Raw genomic sequence first — 20,017 nt, 5'->3', positions numbered from 1 at the left:
ACAGTTGACTTGACTTTACTTGACTTGAAAGCAGGCTGGATTGGAGAGACACAAAATACTGGTCTAAAACTTTGCGTTCCTGTCCTAATCCTTTCTGAAGGATGGGAGTCTGTCTTCAAAGTTAAGCAGACTTACCCTACACCAGATATACGATCATCTCTGGTCTGGTATTAACACTACAAGAGAACATCTTCAGTTGCGAGTAGTATGAGCCACCTATAATAGTAAAAGTATAAATGTAAAGAAGATTTGGACTGCCATAGTGTGATGGAGAAACACTTGCCAGGAGAAACCATCTAGACCAGCATATTTATAAAGTGAGACTTTCCATTAAGATTCATCCACACAATCAAACAAAAATGCGACTTAAAATAGATCTAGCTGTCATTATTAATAATGAGTCGCCACTTGTGGATTTATAGTGAATTAACTTAAGGTCTTTGGTTTGTGATGATTTTCCAGCTGTGTTTGCTATCAAAAGATGCAACCATCTGAACCAGTTTAACTGCCATTAATTATTTTTTAAATTTTCCAATGAAAAATGGTTCTCATTACAGTGTAGTTCCTGGACAGCACACAATCTTTAAACACAACCTTTGTTAACAGTAGAATCTGGAGAATTAGAAACCTCTACCACACAAGACTTGTTTGTTCCACTTTGCTTTATTTAATCCCACGTCTGTTCATTCTCAGTATGGCTGCACAAATCACATTCTCATCTTTACATTATGAGGGCCATTGTAGAATTATATAGAGCATGACGCAAAGCCAACAAGAGCCTTAATGATTTTTGTATACATTTAATAATTAGAAATGTTAAATTATAACTGTGGGTAATGTGAAGATATAGATCAGAAGGGCCAGAGTGTATCTATGAGTAAATGGTAAATGCGGATAAAGTGACTAGTTCACTACAGGTGTCAATTTTACATGCAAGGAAGAAAACATAGAGGTTTTCATAGGAGATTTTGCTGTAAATGAATAAAGGCCACTGCTGGTTTTTAAAAGGTGACTGGTTGAATTTATTTGGTTTATAATCATCATTTATAACAGTGGCAAGTGCTGAGTGATGATTTAAACTGTGTAACTGTAGGTGGATTTGAGGCGTCTGTAGTATTAACGTTTTTGTTCGTTAAGGCTGGTTAGGCTGTGTTGGTAGCACCATTGTGTCATAACATTTGCTGATCATATAAAGCACGCACCCCTTTTACAATCACAGTATTGAGTCACAACAAAAGAAAACATTAGATTTAAATAGCAGAAAGACAGATAGGCTTAAAGAGTTGAAAACTTTTTTTTTATATTTTTCATTTGAATAATTTTATGCTCCAGCCTGTACATTCTTCAATCTTCAGATCTCGAACTGGAACAAGTTAACACTCCTTAACATTATCTCAGTCAGATTCTTTGGCATCACGTGGGGTTTCTCTTTCCTTCCTCGACTCCTTCACCACCTGAACGGGAAACGTGAGTCTGTTAGTCTATAAGCATCCACACAGTCAAAGGTTTACACACATTTATAAGGAATGCATGACATGGCAAATCATTACAAAGTTTGTGCATGTTCTGAAATGATTAATGTGTGTGTAAAGTCACTTCACTTTGTGGCATGGTCTTTATATTTCATTTAGTGATTGTTGATTGTTTGACTACAGCTGGTGACTTTATCAATTTAAAATGATAATTAAAAATACATGGAACAGTAGTCCTTTTCAAGGTTGAAGAAAATTCAAACTCTCATCACTAGCTAATCTGACATTTGTGTGAATTAGCAGATGGAATCCAATAAAAAAGTATAAGAATTTAGTTTAAGCCCTCCCAGAAGAGTGGAGGCTTTTATATCCACAAAGAAAAATGGTAACTCCATATTATTGCCATTAGTTTCAGACTGGGATGTCCACCAGCTCATGGTGTGAATAATTTTAGATGGCTATTTGGGCCCCAGTTCTGAACTGGTGTGTATCATGAAATCATTTTGGGGGTTTTTCTGATTTACAGCTATAGTATTCCATTCCTCATAGACACAGGTGACGTGTGGCCCGACACTGGATTTAAATATAAATACAAATGCATCAAGTGTTTAAAATGCACCGGTGTGCGCATGTTAGGGTATAAATAAATAATACAATAGATAAAAATACTGTATATTCAGTTATATACTCCTACAAAAAGACATCTAACCTCTCCATCACGGGTCTCCACGGTTTTAATCACCACCTTCTTGCCATGTCCAGGGTCAGCAGGTCCATCAAAGTCTAAACAATTAGAGACAGACATGGTGTTAACCCAGAATTATTCAAACATCTTAATAAATTCAATCATGTATTAATGCTGACTGTATTTACAGCACTTACCAGTACTGCGTATGCTCATGGAGGAAATGTTCATAATGGGAACGGTAATCCTGCAAGAAATATAGAGAGCAAAACATGAGACACAAAACCAGACTGGTGCCCTGTGTTAAAGACAACAGAAATACTCAGAATTTTGTTGTTACCTGCTCTCTTCTCCTTCCAGTAACTTCCTGTAGGTGGCGATCTCAATATCCAGAGCCATCTTAACATTGAGCAGGTCCTGATACTCCCTCAGGTGACGAGACATCTCGTCCTTCAGATGGCGGATCTCCTCCTCCAGGCGGCCGATGTTGTCCTGGTAGTTGCCGGCCTCAACGCCAAACTGATCCTCCATTTCCCTCATCTGCCTCAACAGAGCTTCGTTCTGTTCCACACAAAAGCACAAAGGACAGAATAAGCCGTGGAACGGAATGATCTAAGCTACTGCTCGTGCCGGTGCTGATCTTAACAGGCTCAGAAGAGTAAATGTATTATTTAAATGAAATAAAGCCGAACGTATCTGGACTCACCGTGCTCTTGAGGGCATCGATATCACAGTTGACGCTTTGAACTTGCCTCCTGAACTCATTGGCCTCTTGCTTAGCCTGCCTCATGGCGTCAGCGTTACGCTTAGCCGAGTCAGTCAGGTCAGCGAACTGCAGGAAGGAACAGAGAGGAAAATAAAAAAATATATATCCAACTCAACCAGTCAATTTAAAGTTTCTACAGGAACACTATACCCTGATTTAAGAACATCCAGAAGGGTTGAGCAGAGTTACGAAACATTTTTGAAGCAATAGGACTACACTGAACCACAGTCAGAGCAATTATCTCCATTTCGATTAAACCCCAATTGCTTAGATTGCACAGTACTGTAAGTCGCTTTGGATAAAAGCGTCTAAAAATGCAAATGCAAAATACTATAAACTAAGGCAGCCAGAAAGGGGGACAATTACTTTTTCACACCACTGTATGTTATTTACTGTATGTAAAATTATTTGGCGTGTATTGTGGGCACTTCAGAAGTCGCTGACTCCTTCTTACCTTGGATTTGTACCACTCCTCGGACTCCTGCATGTTTTTGGTGGCGATGTTTTCATACTGAGCCCTGATGTCTCTCAAAGCCGCAGTCAGGTCGGGACGGACCGTGGCCTCGACCTCCATCTTCATCTGCTGAGTCTCGTAGGTCACCTGCACATCCTGGATCTCCTAATGGAGCAGAAAAAAAAAAAAAAATGTTTTATAATATACAGAACGTAATTCATCTCGTATTGGAAAGAATAAAATAGCCGTTAACAAACTGTTGTCGGGGGAAGATGAGCTCAAGTTTGTGAATCTTACCTCGTCGTGGAGCTTCTTGAGGAATTCAATCTCATCCATCAGAGATTCTATCTTCCTCTCCAACTCCAGACGAACCAGAGTGGCGTCGTCAACATCCTTTAAATACATGTGAATATTAGTACATGTTCTACACTTTAAAGGCTTCCCCAAGCTGTCGAATTGGAACACTGATTTCAAGCCTGGCCATTTCGTCCAACACCAGAGCCTGATCTCAGAAATGCTATTTTGACTGTATGTGCACAAATTCACAATAGACACACTCCTGAATCCTACAGGAAACATTACTAGAAGAGTGGAGGCTGTTATAACCGCAAAGGGGTGGGAAACTCAGCAACAAGCTTATAGTCAGGTGTCCACATACTTCTGGCCATTTGTTATGTCATTATCAAACTAATTTTCCAATCTAATGATCACATGGTGTCAGAATAAATATGGCTGGTGATCTCAAATAGTGTGTGTGTGTGTGTGTGTGTGTGTGTGCGTGTGTAAATGAGGAAAAACGCCGGTCGTCCTCACCTTTCGGAACAGGACCATTTGGTTCTCAGCGTCCTGTCTCTTCTGAGTCTCCTCATCCAGCCTGCACACACACAGAAAGTAAACAAGTAAGATTTTGGAACATGACTGCAAGGACTAACTTCCATTTGGAAACAGGAGCATATGAGGGTGGAAAGAGCAAAACCAGTTTAAAGTAATGATCTACTTTATTCCTCTAGTTTCTTTTTTTTTTTTTTATCAGTCCAGAGTCTGATGGCAGTGCTTTATATCAGCTTAGCTAACACTTGGTATTGATTGTGGTGATCTTAGGATTGTGGGCAGCTGCTGGAACTCGGCAGTGAGCTTGTTGTTGCTCCTAGACCTTTCCACTTCACAATAAGAGCACGCAGGGGTAAAACGAGTCTGCTCTATCATAAGGGCAATATGATCTGTTTGTTCTAGTGCCGATTATTTGTTGGTCTGTAAAGGAAACCAGTTAGTGACCGGTTAAACAAACTCTCTAATTAAAAGCAGTGTTTGTATACATTCGAGCATGAAGCGCTTTTAACCCCATGTGCTCATCAATTAACAATGGACGGCAGGTGCCGAAACATCCACGGAACTATCAGAAAACGTCATTTGTCCCATCTACGAATTGAGTCGTGGTCCCAGGCCTGCTGGTTTCATGCTTTAATGTCCCTGTCACATCGCATCTGTCCTGCCGTCCCAGGCCTCCAACCTGAATTAATGAGGACCCAGCTGGCCCAGAGCCCGGCGATCAATTAGCTAATGCAGCTGCTGTTAAAAGGAAATGGGGGTCAAGCCACCCGCTGAGCGAATTCAGTCAACCAGGCGTGCTGTGAAGGTGCCACACAGACCCCCCCATCCTCCTTCCCCAGTCTCCGAGCGGATTTCGCAATGCAATCGGGATGGATGATACGAGTCTGGCTAGACAAGGTGATAGACACACACTTAGCAAATCAGATCAAGGATGGGAAATGAGATGAGACCGGATCCAGCCGTGATTCGATTACTTAGACTTTAGGACAAACGCATTTTGTGTGTTTTGTATTAATAAGACTCTGTAATATCGCATCATATTTATTAAAAGTTTATTGCATTATGAGCTATATGCCTTCCTGCTATTTTTAGCCGTACCCCAGGCATTACGAGTGTGGTCTGGATGTGAATGTGGATCTAGGCTGTGGTCGAGCTCACTCCTTCTATTCAGTTCTCACTGGTTCCTTTAATAGAGGACCTGGCACCGGCCCACCAGCCCCGGACACCCAATAGCTATAATGGCGCGCCAGGCATCGAGCAACATTGATTTTTCCTTTGCTTTTTTTTTCCTGTGCATCCATCATTCCTCTGCTCTCTCTTTCTGCCCACACCCTTGACGCCCTCACCAACCCCTGCCGGTCCGATTTGTAATACAACAGTGTAATACAACTTATGGCTTAAAGCCAGTTCATGGATCCTTTTTCCACACGGCTAATTTGACTCTCTGTCCTTCAGTTAATCAGTTTTTTGAATGTATATAGTTCAGATTCTGTTTACGTGTGTAGTTTTGCTTTTGAATTTACAGCTACAGCTGGTAACATCGTGGGTTAACTGCGCCCATGCATTTAAAAGCAGTCTGATGCACTGGTGCACCGCTGACAGCCTGGTTGAAAAGAAGGGCAGACAAGCACTCGTACTGCCTGGTTTGTAGCATTGGCATGAGCAGTGAAGGAATACATAAAGCTTGTAGTGTGTTCCTCTGTACCTTTTGAAAGTATAGGAACAGTGGTCTCTTGCCAAGGCCACATTATGCTTCCAGGAAATTTGTCTGGATGTGACCCAGGACTAAAAATGACTAAAATGTCTTTACTGAAGAGCTGGTGTGGTAATCAAGAAATGTGAGTCAAGCTCAAAGGTGCTGGTTTTGAAGCAGGAGCTTATTACTTGCCTGGCAGCCTGTAAGCCCATGGCCAGCAGTAATGTTCCAAAATTTAGTGGAAAGCCTTCAGAAAAGATTGTGGGCTGATAAAACAAGCACCATCATAGATTTGGTACAACGTCAAAGAAGCACAAATGGAATCAGGTGTCCACATACTTGAAGTCATTTGGAAATACTTTAGAATATTAAGGATGAGGCATTAATTCTCTGCAAGACACAGAGACGAAACGCTCAGACAGGCTGAAATGTACAATGTACTGAGATGGTTTCGGTACAGCGTCACGTCCTGTTTAATCTTTAATAGGTGCTAAATCCGTCTCAGCAGCGACTATTTTAGCAGTACATTTCTCAAAGTGTCGCACTAGATCAAAATCTGAAGTCTGATGTGTGATGGGAGTTGTGGGGGGCTGGAGGGGTACTGAGGCAAGCCTCAGATAAAGAACCAAACCTGTCAGACCTTTTTAGATCTGCACGGCATGCGTCACCGCAGGCGCAGGACGTCTGTTCACTATAATGTGTGTGTATTTAAACATTTGGGAGGGTTCTCATTTCCATGATTGACCTCCTCCCCATTGATTAAAGATAAAAAAAAAAACACAAGCGGCAGATGTGATGATTCTGACTTCAGCTTCTCTTTGTCTCGGGAACTGTCCCCATTCGGGGCCACGCCCTTGCTGTTGCCAGATTTGAGACACAGCCCAGATGATTAGGCTTGTGAGATATCTGTCATAGGACCCTTGGGACTGTGTGTGTGTGTGTGGAGGTTGGAGGAGGGATGAGTGTTGGGTGATGGGTGTTGTGGGGGATGGAGGGGTATTGATGTGAGCCTCAGATAAATAAAAAACCAAACCTGTCGTACCCCTTTAGAATCACAACGCCACGCCCTAGCAATCTTAAGCGCCGCTATCTAACTAGAAAACGTCCTCCTGTTTCCTGACAAGCTCATTTTTAATAATCTGGCGATCTTATACGTCTTAAATGACATAATTACTTATTGTTTGGTTTTTATCCTTGGACGTGATGTTTTTATCATGTAAGCTTAAGATACAGAACTTTTAATACAAACATATACAACAAAAATATTCACAAAATATATGATTTTAAAAACATCTATTATTCCTACAGCCTCAACACACAGAGCATTTCAACAGTTCCTTCATTGTGGTCGGTCATTTGAGTTCCATTAAAGCAAATATTACATTTAATTCACTTTAAATGATGGGATTTACGTTCGGTATTTGTATTTCATTTCTAATCCGATGTTTTAAGCTTTTCTGGGTGGCTTATAGGTTCTTTAAGCAGTGTTATTAAATGAAGTCTAAACAAGCATAAATGTATTTACAGAATATTTACAGTGTCTAATAAAGGGTCTTCAGATCATTTGGGTCGGAGAAGGTCTTATAATCTAGGGACAATGGGGCGTCTTTATTTGTACACATATCAGAGCGCAGAGTCGGCCATTGGGGCAGAGAGGGTTAAGGGCCTTGCTCAAGGGCCCAACAGTGGCTTCACGGCAGAGTCGGGATTCAAATCTCCAACCTTCCATTCAAGTCAAAATCTCCCCACTTGGCTACCACTGTCCCAAAAGTCAGACAGTTAATACAAACCACTGTGGTGTGTTTATAAGACATTATTTGTATTATAAATAATAAATTAAAGGATCCGAATCACATTAAATGTAGTCACAAGTTCAATACAGGGGTGTTTAAAGTTGTTTACAAAGGGTCAGTATGACACGCCTCATTCAGCTTTAAAATACCTAAAAACAAGCAACCACTCCAGGCCCCCCACTCCGCATGGCTTATACACCACATAAATGATAAAGGAATAATATATGAATTTGGGGCGCTCAGGTGGAGCAGGGGTAAATTACACTAGCCCACAACAGCTGGGATCCAGGGTTCGAATTCCCAGCAGTGCTATTGTCCAGATGGGCATCTACATACAGACATACAGGAGTTGGCTATGTCTGAGGGTGGCGGAAGTCCAGTGATGGATTAAGTCCCTGGCTGGGGTGTGTTACTGCACTGCGCTCAGTGATTCCAGGAAAACCAGACCCACCCATTTTTATTTCAGGTCTATTGTCATTTCACTTTAATTCATCATTTTCATCCCTGCTTCATCCTAATTAGGCTGATTGAGGGTCTGGGGCCACGCATGAACAAAGTGGGAACACATCCTAAACAAAGAGTCAATCTGTCGCAGGGCATCTCAATCCCATTCACACACGTCTAGGGGCGATCAGGCGATCAAATTTCTGACTTTCTGTACTATTTATGCAAGTTTGGAAGTTGGGAGGAAACTCAAGGAAAGACATGGGGAGAACATGCTAAACTTTTTACAGACAGTAACCGAGGGCAAGGATCAAACCCAGTCCCTTGTGCAGCACCTACTCCACCAGATGCACCATTGTGTCCTTTTTAGACACAAAATGAGTTGTTAAAAGCTAAATGGGGAGATTTTGACGTAGATTCTCCTCAGGTTTGATTCTGTGTTGGAAATATCTCTAATCAATGTTCCTGCTGTTATGAGAATCTGTTTACTAATTCATTTATTTAACGTTTGCAGAATAATTTCCAAATATGTGTTAGCAGCTTGAGAACACGTGATCAAAGCAGCATACACACCAGAAAAATAAGGATTTTGAAATGAAATGGTACCAGAAATGGTCGTTTAACTACTTTAGGGATAAAAACTGGGATTCGATTTTTGTATAAAAGAACATAAATCGTTCCACAAAGAACCAGATATTTTGATTTCCAGTGCTCGTCCCCTGAGGTGAGGAAACATAACTGACAGCTAACATAACCCGGGTTGCCAGATTTAATTTATAATAAATACATGCAGGGGGATTTTTGGATGATTCGGGCACCTTTTTTTTACACAGAACACTGTCACAACATGCGCAGGTATATATATATATATATACACTCTCTCTGGAAGGCTTTATGTGAAATCATTAGCATGTTTTGAAGTGACAATCTATTTATTGATTCATTGATTCATTGATGCAAAGGTTAATCAGCTCTGACTGAACAAAGGCTTCTTATTTGTTTTTGGAAGGGGTTTCTTTTGTTATTTTGTCAACCTATTCTGTATTTTGGAACAAGAAGCACATCGGACATCTGGGCTAATAACAGTAATTAACTCAAACAGAGTTACAAACTGTGGAATAAACTAGAAAGCGCTCGTGGAAGGACTTATTATACCTACATTGTCTCTATGATGTACAAATAAATAATCTCATGACTGTATAAGTTATGTACAAAATATCAACCAATGAGAACATCACGGTTTATTAAATAGATTAAATCAGTATAGAAAAGTGTAAATTGTCACATAACGTGGAATTTATGTTTTTTTGTTTAACTCTGGATGGCTTGTTTTGTCCATGAGAGAGGTTGCAAAACATCTTTTGTTTCTAAATTGATTAACTGACGCTCTTTAAGCTCGACTGGAGCACCTCTTGACTGATATGTTGTTATTCCACTTCTTTTATGTACACAGGACCACACAAGCCACCCAGACGGATTAAAATGTAGAAGATGTTTGATGCGATGGTAGAAGATGAGATTTATTATGCAGACACTGACTAAAAGGCAATAATATACATTTAAATATTCTACATGGCTTCCATCTATTTTAGTTCTCAACTTCTTTGACTTTCCTCACTCCTCTTTGTGCAGGGCGTGGCTGAGATGTTACTTTACTGCCTGAATGACCTGATAAGACTGATTTGAATGTGGAGAACATTTACAACCACTTAATTCTCTTACCTTTGCTTGAGCAAAGCCAGATCTTCAGCCATGTTGTCCCGTTCCACCTGCATCTGGTCCCGCTCCTTGCCGACCAGCTCGACCTGGTGCCGGAGCTCCCGCATCTCCTGCTGGCACATCTGGCTGGCACGGTTGGGCTGGCCCTGCTGCTGCTTGCCCTTAAACTGGTTGAGCTCGTTGTTAAGCGCGGCGTTCTGCTGCTCCAGGTAGCGCACCCTCTCGATGAAGTTGGCAAAGCGGTCGTTGAGCTCCTGGAGCTCCTGCTTTTCGTTGCTTCTCATGCTCAGGAACTCCTGGTTGATGCTGTCAGCCAGGGAGAAGTCCACCTTCTCGTAGGCCAGGCGAGGAACCGGCGGGGCGCTGGAGCGGACGCGGTAAGACCGGGTAGAGACACTGGATGAAGCTGGCCCGAGGTACCGGGTAGATACAGGTGAGTAGGTGGGCATGGAAGACATGGAGGACATGACGGCAGGTCCACCAAAGGTGCGACGGTAGGAGGTACGGATGGTGGAGTGACTCATGTTTGGAGGCTTTTCTTTGATCTTCTCACAGAGACGTCTGGCAGTGGGCAAAGCTGGGCGTCAGGAACAATCAGACGTCCGGCTAAGGAAACTCCGGCTTTTTATACTTCCACCAACATCCCTCCTCCCCCGACCCTCCAGTCCTCAGCATCTGGCTGTCCATTCCTCATCCATCATTTCTCCACAAGGCACGGGCCACTCCCTTCCTCCTCCTTCAGCTCGCTCCTCGGTGCTCCTCCTCCTCACCCTCCTCACTACTTTCTCCTCCATCCTGCCCCTCCCTGTGGTCCTGCAATGCTGGCAGGAGGCCTGAACGTCGTCTAGATTAAGACATCACATCTGAACCCGTTGCCCCACCCTGCTGTCTCACAGCTTGTCCAGGCACAAATGAAATTTACGATTTTCTCAAGATTTACCAACGATTTTCTCACTTTCAGTCCTTTTACTCGTGTATCTGGAGCAGCAGTGACCAGAAATGAGATGCTAAAGAACATCGTTAATTAATTGAGGGTCTTAACAGTAGATTTTAGATTTAAACTTTTGACTGAATGTTAATTGTATAATAACTAAACACACCAACAGCAAACAAAAACAAAATCAGTGTTTTATTTGAACTGTTTGCTTTTATCAGAAGGAAAATTATTGACGTTTTTTTTCCTGAGCAGAAGGCATGACTCTGCAATCCTAACAGCACCAGATTGCACAAAGCCGCATCAAATTACCCTTTCTTATTTTTGGCAAAGAGGATAATGATGAGTTACGCCCAGACCACCTGAAAAAGACTAAAAAAGGATCAGTGTAGTTAGTAAAAAACTTAAAAACTTTAAATTTAAACATTTAGAATCTAAATGTTATTTCTATTTCTGTAATAATAAAATAAATAGAAGCCAATAAAACCTCATACAAATTACAAACAATAGTACATTTCAGATCAAGTCAAGTACAAAAAAACCACCTTTTGCTCAGTATTTACGTGGTATAATAAACCTGCACAACTGCACAATTTAACATACTCGTGCAAATAATCAAAGTTAGTTCAGCTACTTGTTCTTTATGCAGTATTCATCTACTATATAGCAGTATTTATGTACGATTTATGCAGTATTTATGTACGATTTATGCAGTATTTATGTCGTATTTATGCAGTATTTATGTTGTATTAATACACGATTTAAGCAGTATTCATGTCATATTTATGCAGTATTTATGATGTATTTATGTACTATTTATGCCGTATGTATGTTCTATTTATGAAGTTTTAATATACAATTTAAGCAGTATTTATGCAGTATTTATGCAGTATTTATGTAGTATTTATGCAGTATTTATGTAGTATTTATGTAGTATTTATGCAGTATTTATGCTGTATTTATGCTGTATTTATGTAGTATTTAAGCAGTATTTATGTAGTATTTATGCTGTATTTATGCTGTATTTATGTAGTATTTATGTAGTATTTATGCTGTATTTATGCAGTATTTATGCTGTATTTATGTAGTATTTAGGCAGTATTTATGTAGTATTTATGCAGTATTTATGCAGTATTTATGCTGTATTTATGCTGTATTTATGTAGTATTTAAGCAGTATTTATGTAGTATTTATGCAGTATTTTTCAGTATTAAATATAGGACTATTTATTTTCAGTGTTTGGTCTGTAAAGCTCCATCACTGATCTATTACTCTGCTCTCCAGGAGCTTCTGTTTCATTCTGGTGCCGCTGACTTTAATCCTTCAGGCCATAAAAACCCTGTCGGCCCATTTAAAGGTCTGGAGGAATCGTGTATCAGCGCGGGATCTAAAAAACCTTCTACACCAGATGCAATAAAACAGTAAAACATCAGAGATGAGAGAACAAAGCGATCACATCTTCATTCAAATAGCCGAGAGATTTCCTTACGTTAGCAGATGCTGCTGGAACTAATCAATAAAATCAATACGGCTTCATTCAGGATTCTTCAAGGATCATCAGTGGCTCCTGGTGTTCACGTTTATGTGATGGGGGAAGCAAATATTTGACCAGTGTGGGTGGTGTAATCTGCACGAAATGGACAAAAGTATTGGGACGCCCTTTCTAATGATTGAATTCATGTGTTTCAGCCACAACCGTAGCTAACAGGTGTAATAAATCAATAATATCAAGGAAACGATTTCCTTCTAATTTCGCAGAAACAGTTTAGGGAAGGCTCTTTCCTTTTCCAGCATGGAGCGAGCTCTATACAGAAATGAAGAAAAACTTGATTTAAAGACACGATTAACCGGAACACTAACATCAGCGCCCAGTCATACAAATGCTGAATTGGCCTAAATTCCCATAGACATACTTCAAAGTCAGTAGTGGGCCAGAATAATGTACCGCTGCACCACCCAATATTTATTGTTAGCACATTTTTACAAATCATTTTTATCAACCAGTTTATCATGGTCAGGACAGGGCACGGATCCATCACAAAGCTTTGACCATCTCCCAACATAGTAAATCAAGTCTGTGTAGACGCCCGGCTGGCTGATAGCATTGTTGAGATTTTAACCTGATTTTTTTTTATGCTGTCAGTTTTTAAAAAATATTTTTAATAAATACGTTTGCACAAAAACTTTTTTGTTCAGATTTATTAGTACAGAGTCATTTTGTGCTCCAATACCTAGGTCACAGGATAGCTGTGGGCAATTTGGAGCAGCCAATCCTCATGGTCATGTTTTTGGGAGGTGGAAGGAAACCAGTGTGAAAGTTCAGCACCCACATTGCCAGCAGCATCACTGTGCCACCCTGACTGCAGGGGTTGTAAAATGATATTGCGTGTGCCGCCGAGAGCAATCCAACGCCAGTTTAAATGGCGTCATGCTGCCGAACACCATCGACTCGGATCTCATGTTACTAAAAATCCGCTTACACTCGTCCTGGCTCTGCACTGCAGCACACCTAACCCTCCTTCCCGAACCATTTTCACTCCTTTTAATACTTCTTGGTTCAGTCGTATTACTTTCTGAGGTCTCTTTTTTATTCTGAGCTGCAGCGCTGCGCTGTTCCAGTCGCTGATCGCGTTATAGCATGTGCCGTAATTTATTTCCTGGGTTCGGCCTTTGGCTGTAATCGAATCACCCTGCTCTATGGAAAATGAGCTTCTATTTCTTCATCGCTCTTCTTTTCTGCTCCTTCCTGTTAGATCATGACTCAGCAGTGCCAGTTCATCTGGTCTTCTTACTACTGTAGACTGGTCCTTCCATGAGCCGAGGATGATGTGCAACATCTACATCACGGTATACGCTGTACACCAAACCACAGCTACATGGAATCAGTTTTATGCTTCCAACATATGGCCAACAGTTTGGGGAAGGTCCATTCCTTTGGAAACAGACATGGTTTGGGTAGATAAACTCTGTGACCTGCACTTAGCTCCAACCTCAACCATACTTGACACCGTTGAGAAGAATTGGAACAATGACTGCCAGTCAGGCCTTTCTGTCTAACAGAATGTACAGATTCCACAGACACACTCCAAAATCTTGGGGAAAATCTTCCTAAAAGAGCGGAGGTCGTTATGGCGAGCAAGGATATTTAAGCATACATATTTACGATCATGCTTTTAAAAAGTCAAACCAGCTCATGCTCAGGCGTCCATATACTTTTGGCCATATGATGTATATTAGTATCTATATCCAGTTACAAATTGGATCCAATTACAGGTTTGTTTACCTCAAATTATTCTTAATTATTCTGAACTGTAAGGTGTCGGACGCGGTGGCACCTAAACTAGCCTTTCATCAGCGAGAACGGGCGGAGCGATCACGGTTTCCATGCTGCAGACTCAACCCCGAGACCAAACAGACTATTAATTTTTTGTGGTTGCTCAGGTCTAACAGTAAACTGCAGCAGCCGTTCACTCACATCAATAATTCAGATCAGGGGGTCGTGTTTCTCCTTCTGTAGACACCGGTCACTACAGTAATCACAGAGCTTCGTCCACCTCGTTCCACCATCGTAAATCCTCTCAGGAAGAACATTTACTCAGCTCAGGTGATGGAGCTACGAAGGAACAGTAACATTTGTACCAGCGTTCAAAAACCATAATTAGAGAACAGTAAATCATGCCAAAATGTAACTCTCATATCCTGAGAATCGTTTAATCTTGTTTGATTGAATTGTGTTCCTTTGCGTCCCTTTCCTTATTTTGAATTCTCTTTATCATCCTGTAGAGGTTTAGAATTTTAGCTAAAAATTCACATTTTAACATTTCATGTCAGAAATTAAATAATTAAATCTTTCAGAGAAAATTAAGTCGAGACATTTTTATAATAAAATATTTTAAATTGCCACTTGGGTGGTGCAGCGGTCTGAGATCCGGGTTCGAATCTGTGTCAGGGGAGAGATAGCCGAAGCCCTGCGATGGTGTTCCTGCCTTGTGCCCGGTGTTTCCTGAATGAATCAGACCCGCCGCAACCCTGACCCTGACTTTAATACTCTATGTGGCCAAAAATATTTGGACACCTGACCATGCAGTTGTTGGACGTCACATTTCAAATGCGATTACAATAAAGTGACCTCTATGTTATTTTTTTATCCAGAACAGCCCCCCCTCATCTGTGGAAATTTGTCAAAAGATGACAGCATATTTAGGGCTGGGTGCTGATGTCAGTCAAAAAAGCCTCAGTTGATGTTCCGGTTCATTCCAGGCCCCTGTGCAGGACACTGAAGTTTCTTTAAACCAAGCTTTTCTTCATTCGTCTTTATAGAGCTTTGCTTTAAACACAGGGGTGCAGACATGCTGGAACAGGAAACGGAAAAGTCGGAAGCAAATCATTTCCTTTATATCACTGATTTATTACACCTGGTAGCGACTGTTTTGGCTGAAACAGAAGAATTTAAAAATGAGAGTAAAAGATCCATGATATAAAACAAACGATGACTCTGGAAGGCTAAAGAGCTTGAGATCTCAGTACTGGTGGGCCACCGCCACACCACTCAATTATCATCTCAAGTACCCAAGATGATAATAATCTTAAAAAAATAAGACGAACAGTAAAACAACAGGACACAGTTAAAATAATACAAAGTGCAACACGTTTCTTTGACAAGTTTATTGGGTTCTTACAGTAAGACACTGTTTGGATGAAGGCAAAATAGCAACACTGACATCCAATGGCAGACAGTTTGAGGTTTTCTGGGCAACACTGAAGCGAATACTGATCAGGTTTGACACGGAGAGACGTGCTGGACTAATAATGTCAAAGTTAATACTCCTCGCCCTCCTCCTCACCCTCTCCCTCGACGGAATCTACACCGACCTCCTCGTAATCCTTCTCCAGGGCGGCCATGTCCTCCCTGGCCTCGGAGAACTCTCCCTCCTCCATGCCCTCTCCTACGTACCAGTGCACGAAAGCGCGCTTGGCGTACATCAGGTCGAACTTGTGGTCGAGCCTGGCCCAGGCCTCGGCGATGGCCGTGGTGTTGCTCAGCATGCACACGGCTCTCTGGACCTTGGCGAGGTCTCCGCCGGGCACCACGGTGGGTGGCTGGTAGTTGATACCCACTTTGAAACCAGTGGGGCACCAGTCCACGAACTGGATGGTGCGCTTGGTCTTGATGGTGGCGATGGCGGCGTTGACGTCTTTGGGTACGACGTCACCGCGGTACAGCAGGCAGCAGGCCATGTACTTGCCGTGACGCGGGTCACATTTCACCATCTGGTTGGCCGGCTCGAAGCAGGCATTGGTGATCTCGGCCACTGAGAGCTGCTCGTGGTAAGCCTTCTCGGCCGAGATCACGGGGGCGTATGTGGCCAGGGGGAAGTGGATACGAGGGTAGGGCACCAAGTTGGTCTGGAATTCGGTCAGATCGACGTTCAGGGCGCCATCGAACCTCAGAGAGGCCGTGATCGAGGACACGATCTGACTGATCAGCCTGTTCAGGTTGGTGTAGGAAGGACGATCAATATCGAGGTTCCTACGACAGATATCATAGATGGCCTCGTTATCGACCATGAAGGCGCAGTCCGAGTGCTCCAGGGTGGTGTGGGTGGTCAGGATGGAGTTGTACGGCTCCACCACGGCGGTGGAGACCTGTGGGGCGGGGTAGATGGAGAACTCCAGCTTGGACTTCTTGCCGTAGTCGACGGAGAGACGTTCCATCAGCAAGGAGGTGAAACCGGAACCGGTGCCACCTCCGAAGCTGTGGAAGACCAGGAAGCCCTGGAGACCCGTGCACTGGTCAGCCTGTGAAGAGAAGCCGAAGAGGAATCTTTATACAAACAGGATATATGAGCGATGATGAAATCTGGCCAATGTGAATGTTTAGGTTCTCACCAGCTTGCGGATCCTGTCGAGCACCAGGTCGATGATCTCCTTGCCAATGGTGTAATGACCGCGGGCGTAGTTGTTGGCGGCATCCTCCTTTCCAGTGATCAGCTGCTCGGGGTGGAAGAGCTGGCGGTAAGTGCCGGAACGAACCTCATCTAGGAGAAGGAGGGATGGAAGTCACAATGATTTGGCACTCTGATGCTTGGCATCTATTTTCATTTATGCCATTAAGATCTTGTACCTACCGATGACGGTGGGCTCCAGATCCACAAACACGGCTCTGGGGACGTGCTTGCCGGCTCCAGTCTCACTGAAGAAGGTGTTGAAGGAGTCGTCGCCTCCGCCGATGGGCTTATCGCTGGGCTTCTGCCCATCGGGCTGAATGCCGTGCTCAAGGCAGTACAGCTCCCAGCAGGCATTGCCAATCTGGACACCAGCCTGGCCAACGTGGATGGAGATACACTCGCGCTGTGGAGAAAGAACCAAGAATCCAATATTAATTTGAGAATTCCAGTGGTTATAGGAAGCTAAAACTCAGGTGACAGCAGACTAGTAATCGGAAGGTCGCTGGTTCAAGCCACACACCCTCAAGTTGCCACCACTAGGCCCCTTAGCATTTTAGGCTTTCAGTGTGACCAGCAGCAATAAAACAAAGTATTTTTTAACAAAAAAGATAAATATTGCAGGTTTAATAGTGAAAATATTTAAAGGAGGTAAATAGGTATTAGGTATATAAATATAGATATACAGGTATTAGGTATATATGTATTAGGTATATAGATATAGATATATAGGTATATAGATATAGATATACAGGTATTAGGTATATAGGTATTAGGTATATAGGTATATAGATATAGATATATAGGTATTAGGTATATAGGTATTAGGTATATAGATATATAGGTATTAGGTATATAGGTATTAGGTATATAGATATATAGGTATATAGATATAGATATATAGGTATATAGATATACAGGTATTAGGTATATAGGTATTAGGGATATAGATATATAGGTATTAGGTATACAGATATATAGGTATTAGGTATATAGGTATTAGGTATATAGATATATAGGTATTAGGTATATAGGTATTAGGTATATAGATATAGATATATAGGTATATAGATATAGATATATAGGTATATAGATATACAGGTATTAGGTATATAGATATATAGGTATTAGGTATATAGATATATAGGTATATAGATATACAGGTATTAGGTATATAGGTATATAGATATAGATATATAGGTATTAGGTATATAGATATATAGGTATATAGATATACAGGTATTAGGTATATAGATATAGATATATAGGTATATAGATATATAGGTGTTAGGTATACAGATATATAGGTATTAGGTATATAGGTATTAGGTATATAGATATATAGGTATTAGGTATATAGGTATTAGGTATATAGATATAGATATATAGGTATATAGATATAGATATATAGGTATATAGATATACAGGTATTAGGTATATAGGTATATAGATATAGATATATAGGTATTAGGTATATAGATATATAGGTATATAGATATACAGGTATTAGGTATATAGGTATATAGGTATTAGGTATATAGATATAGATATATAGGTATATAGATATAGATATACAGGTATTAGGTATATAGGTATTAGGTATATAGATATAAATATATAGGTATACAGGTATTAGGTATATAGATCTTAGTTTATTTCTCTGTGATTAAACCAGTCATGATGGATGGAAATGTGAACAAATGTGGGGTGCTTTACTGAAAATCGAACCACTTTAACTGTAGTGCATATTACACATTTATTATAATAATATGGCACATGCTACTACATCTATTGGAGAGATGCCATACAGAATTTGATTGTACCTGTGTATAGTGACAATACAGATTCTATTCTTCTATTCTATGGTGTCATAATATAATGTCAGTTGCCTTATTTATTTACATCACAGAAGAATTGTGTATTTTGAAAGGTAATAGATAAAATACATAGATACAAGTGTTACTCCTATACTAACAAATGTTTATCTGATCATATTAGGTACCAGTCACAATGGGCACATGCGGTGGCAGCAGCATCCATCAGGCTATTTTAGTCATTAGGATTTGGTAAAGGTTTTACATGCATAAATCACATCAGCCTTTCTAACCATTGTCAAAGGTTAAATTCATACATTGTATTTTTCATAATCCCTAGACATCTGTGATCTAACTGTTCCAGTTCTTTGTCTGTAAGAACAATAAGGGGGTTGTGAGACTGGCACCGCCCTGATGCTCCCTTACAAAATTACTCATCAAATCTTTCATCTTCAATAAAACTCGCACATTTCTGCAGATTACAAATGTAAACCTGCAACACAATGACTTTTAAAGAAATAAAAAGAGTGACAATAGAGATTTTCTCACCATTTTGTGTTCTTAGTGCAGATGCTGTCGGCGTTCAGGACAGACGGGATCTCAATAACGGCGTGCGAACTGCGCATGCGTGAAAACGGTGCGCACTCGGTGCAAAGCAGACGTGCGAGAGATGAGATAATGCGCATGCGCAGAAACACAGCAGGCGCAGCTGCATTGTCCTTTGGCGCAGTGAATCGCTAATTTATTCCTTCATTTACAGAAACTGCTTCACCATGGTTAGGGTCCCGGTGGGTCTGGCCCCACCCAGAAACACAAGGCAGAAGGAAGGAACACACCCTGGACACCACACACATTCACTCACTCATTCACTTCCAGGGCCAATTTACTGCCGCCATTCCACCTGCTGTATGTTACATAAGGAGAACAAACCAAACTCCTTAAACACTGACTGTAGATGAGGACCAAACAGAGGTCCCAAAATCTATGTTGCTGTGCAGCACCCATTTAGTGAGGCTAATACTTTCGTTTATAATTCTTCATTGGCTGGTGATGTGGTGATGTGGTGATGTGGATGCCGTACAGCAACGTGTCCTGATGACCTGGGTTCAGTCCTCACCTCTGATCAGTCTGTGCATGGGATTCTTTTAGGTATAGATACTTCCAAAGACATGCAGAGGGTGGACTGGCTGCTAAATTGCTCCTCGGTTTTAAATTGGCTTTTGATTGGCTAGTATATAATATCCATTTTAATTTGTAATGTCAAATGTATACTTGAAACCGTTTTATATTACAAAGTTTATACTTTATACTTATACAAACTGTAATTTCAACTGTATACTTTTAACTGAATCTCCCTGCACATCTATTCATTCATTTACATATATCTATTATCTATCTATTATCTATCTATGGCTGTCTGTATAATTTTACATTTTTTAAGTCAGTGATTGGATTTCAACAAAT

The 20,017-nt window shown here is 41.1% G+C and overlaps 2 protein-coding genes across 2 annotated transcripts; both read right to left on the bottom strand.

The window, feature by feature from the left end:
• Positions 1–644: 644 nt before the first annotated feature.
• prph (peripherin) lies at positions 645–10,433 on the bottom strand. Its single transcript, XM_062987088.1, has 9 exons — positions 9,864–10,433; positions 4,191–4,251; positions 3,675–3,770; positions 3,378–3,542; positions 2,864–2,989; positions 2,498–2,718; positions 2,355–2,404; positions 2,182–2,255; positions 645–1,454 (listed from the first exon to the last, which is right to left on the bottom strand). The coding sequence occupies exons 1-9, from the start codon at positions 10,382–10,384 to the stop codon at positions 1,395–1,397; spliced, it is 1,374 nt and encodes a 457-aa protein (XP_062843158.1). The 5' UTR covers positions 10,385–10,433; the 3' UTR covers positions 645–1,394.
• A 5,011-nt stretch (positions 10,434–15,444) lies between these two features.
• LOC134302049 (tubulin alpha-1B chain-like) lies at positions 15,445–19,120 on the bottom strand. Its single transcript, XM_062987042.1, has 4 exons — positions 19,103–19,120; positions 16,923–17,145; positions 16,684–16,832; positions 15,445–16,593 (listed from the first exon to the last, which is right to left on the bottom strand). Exons 1-4 carry the CDS (start codon positions 19,103–19,105, stop codon positions 15,613–15,615), a joined length of 1,356 nt encoding a protein of 451 aa, XP_062843112.1. The 5' UTR covers positions 19,106–19,120; the 3' UTR covers positions 15,445–15,612.
• Positions 19,121–20,017: the final 897 nt, after the last annotated feature.

Source organism: Trichomycterus rosablanca, chromosome 24 (genome assembly GCF_030014385.1).
Source record: "Trichomycterus rosablanca isolate fTriRos1 chromosome 24, fTriRos1.hap1, whole genome shotgun sequence".
NCBI classification, from domain to species: Eukaryota; Metazoa; Chordata; class Actinopteri; order Siluriformes; family Trichomycteridae; genus Trichomycterus; species Trichomycterus rosablanca.
Note: the sequence above shows the minus strand (reverse complement) of the source record. Positions and strands in the feature narration are given on the sequence as shown.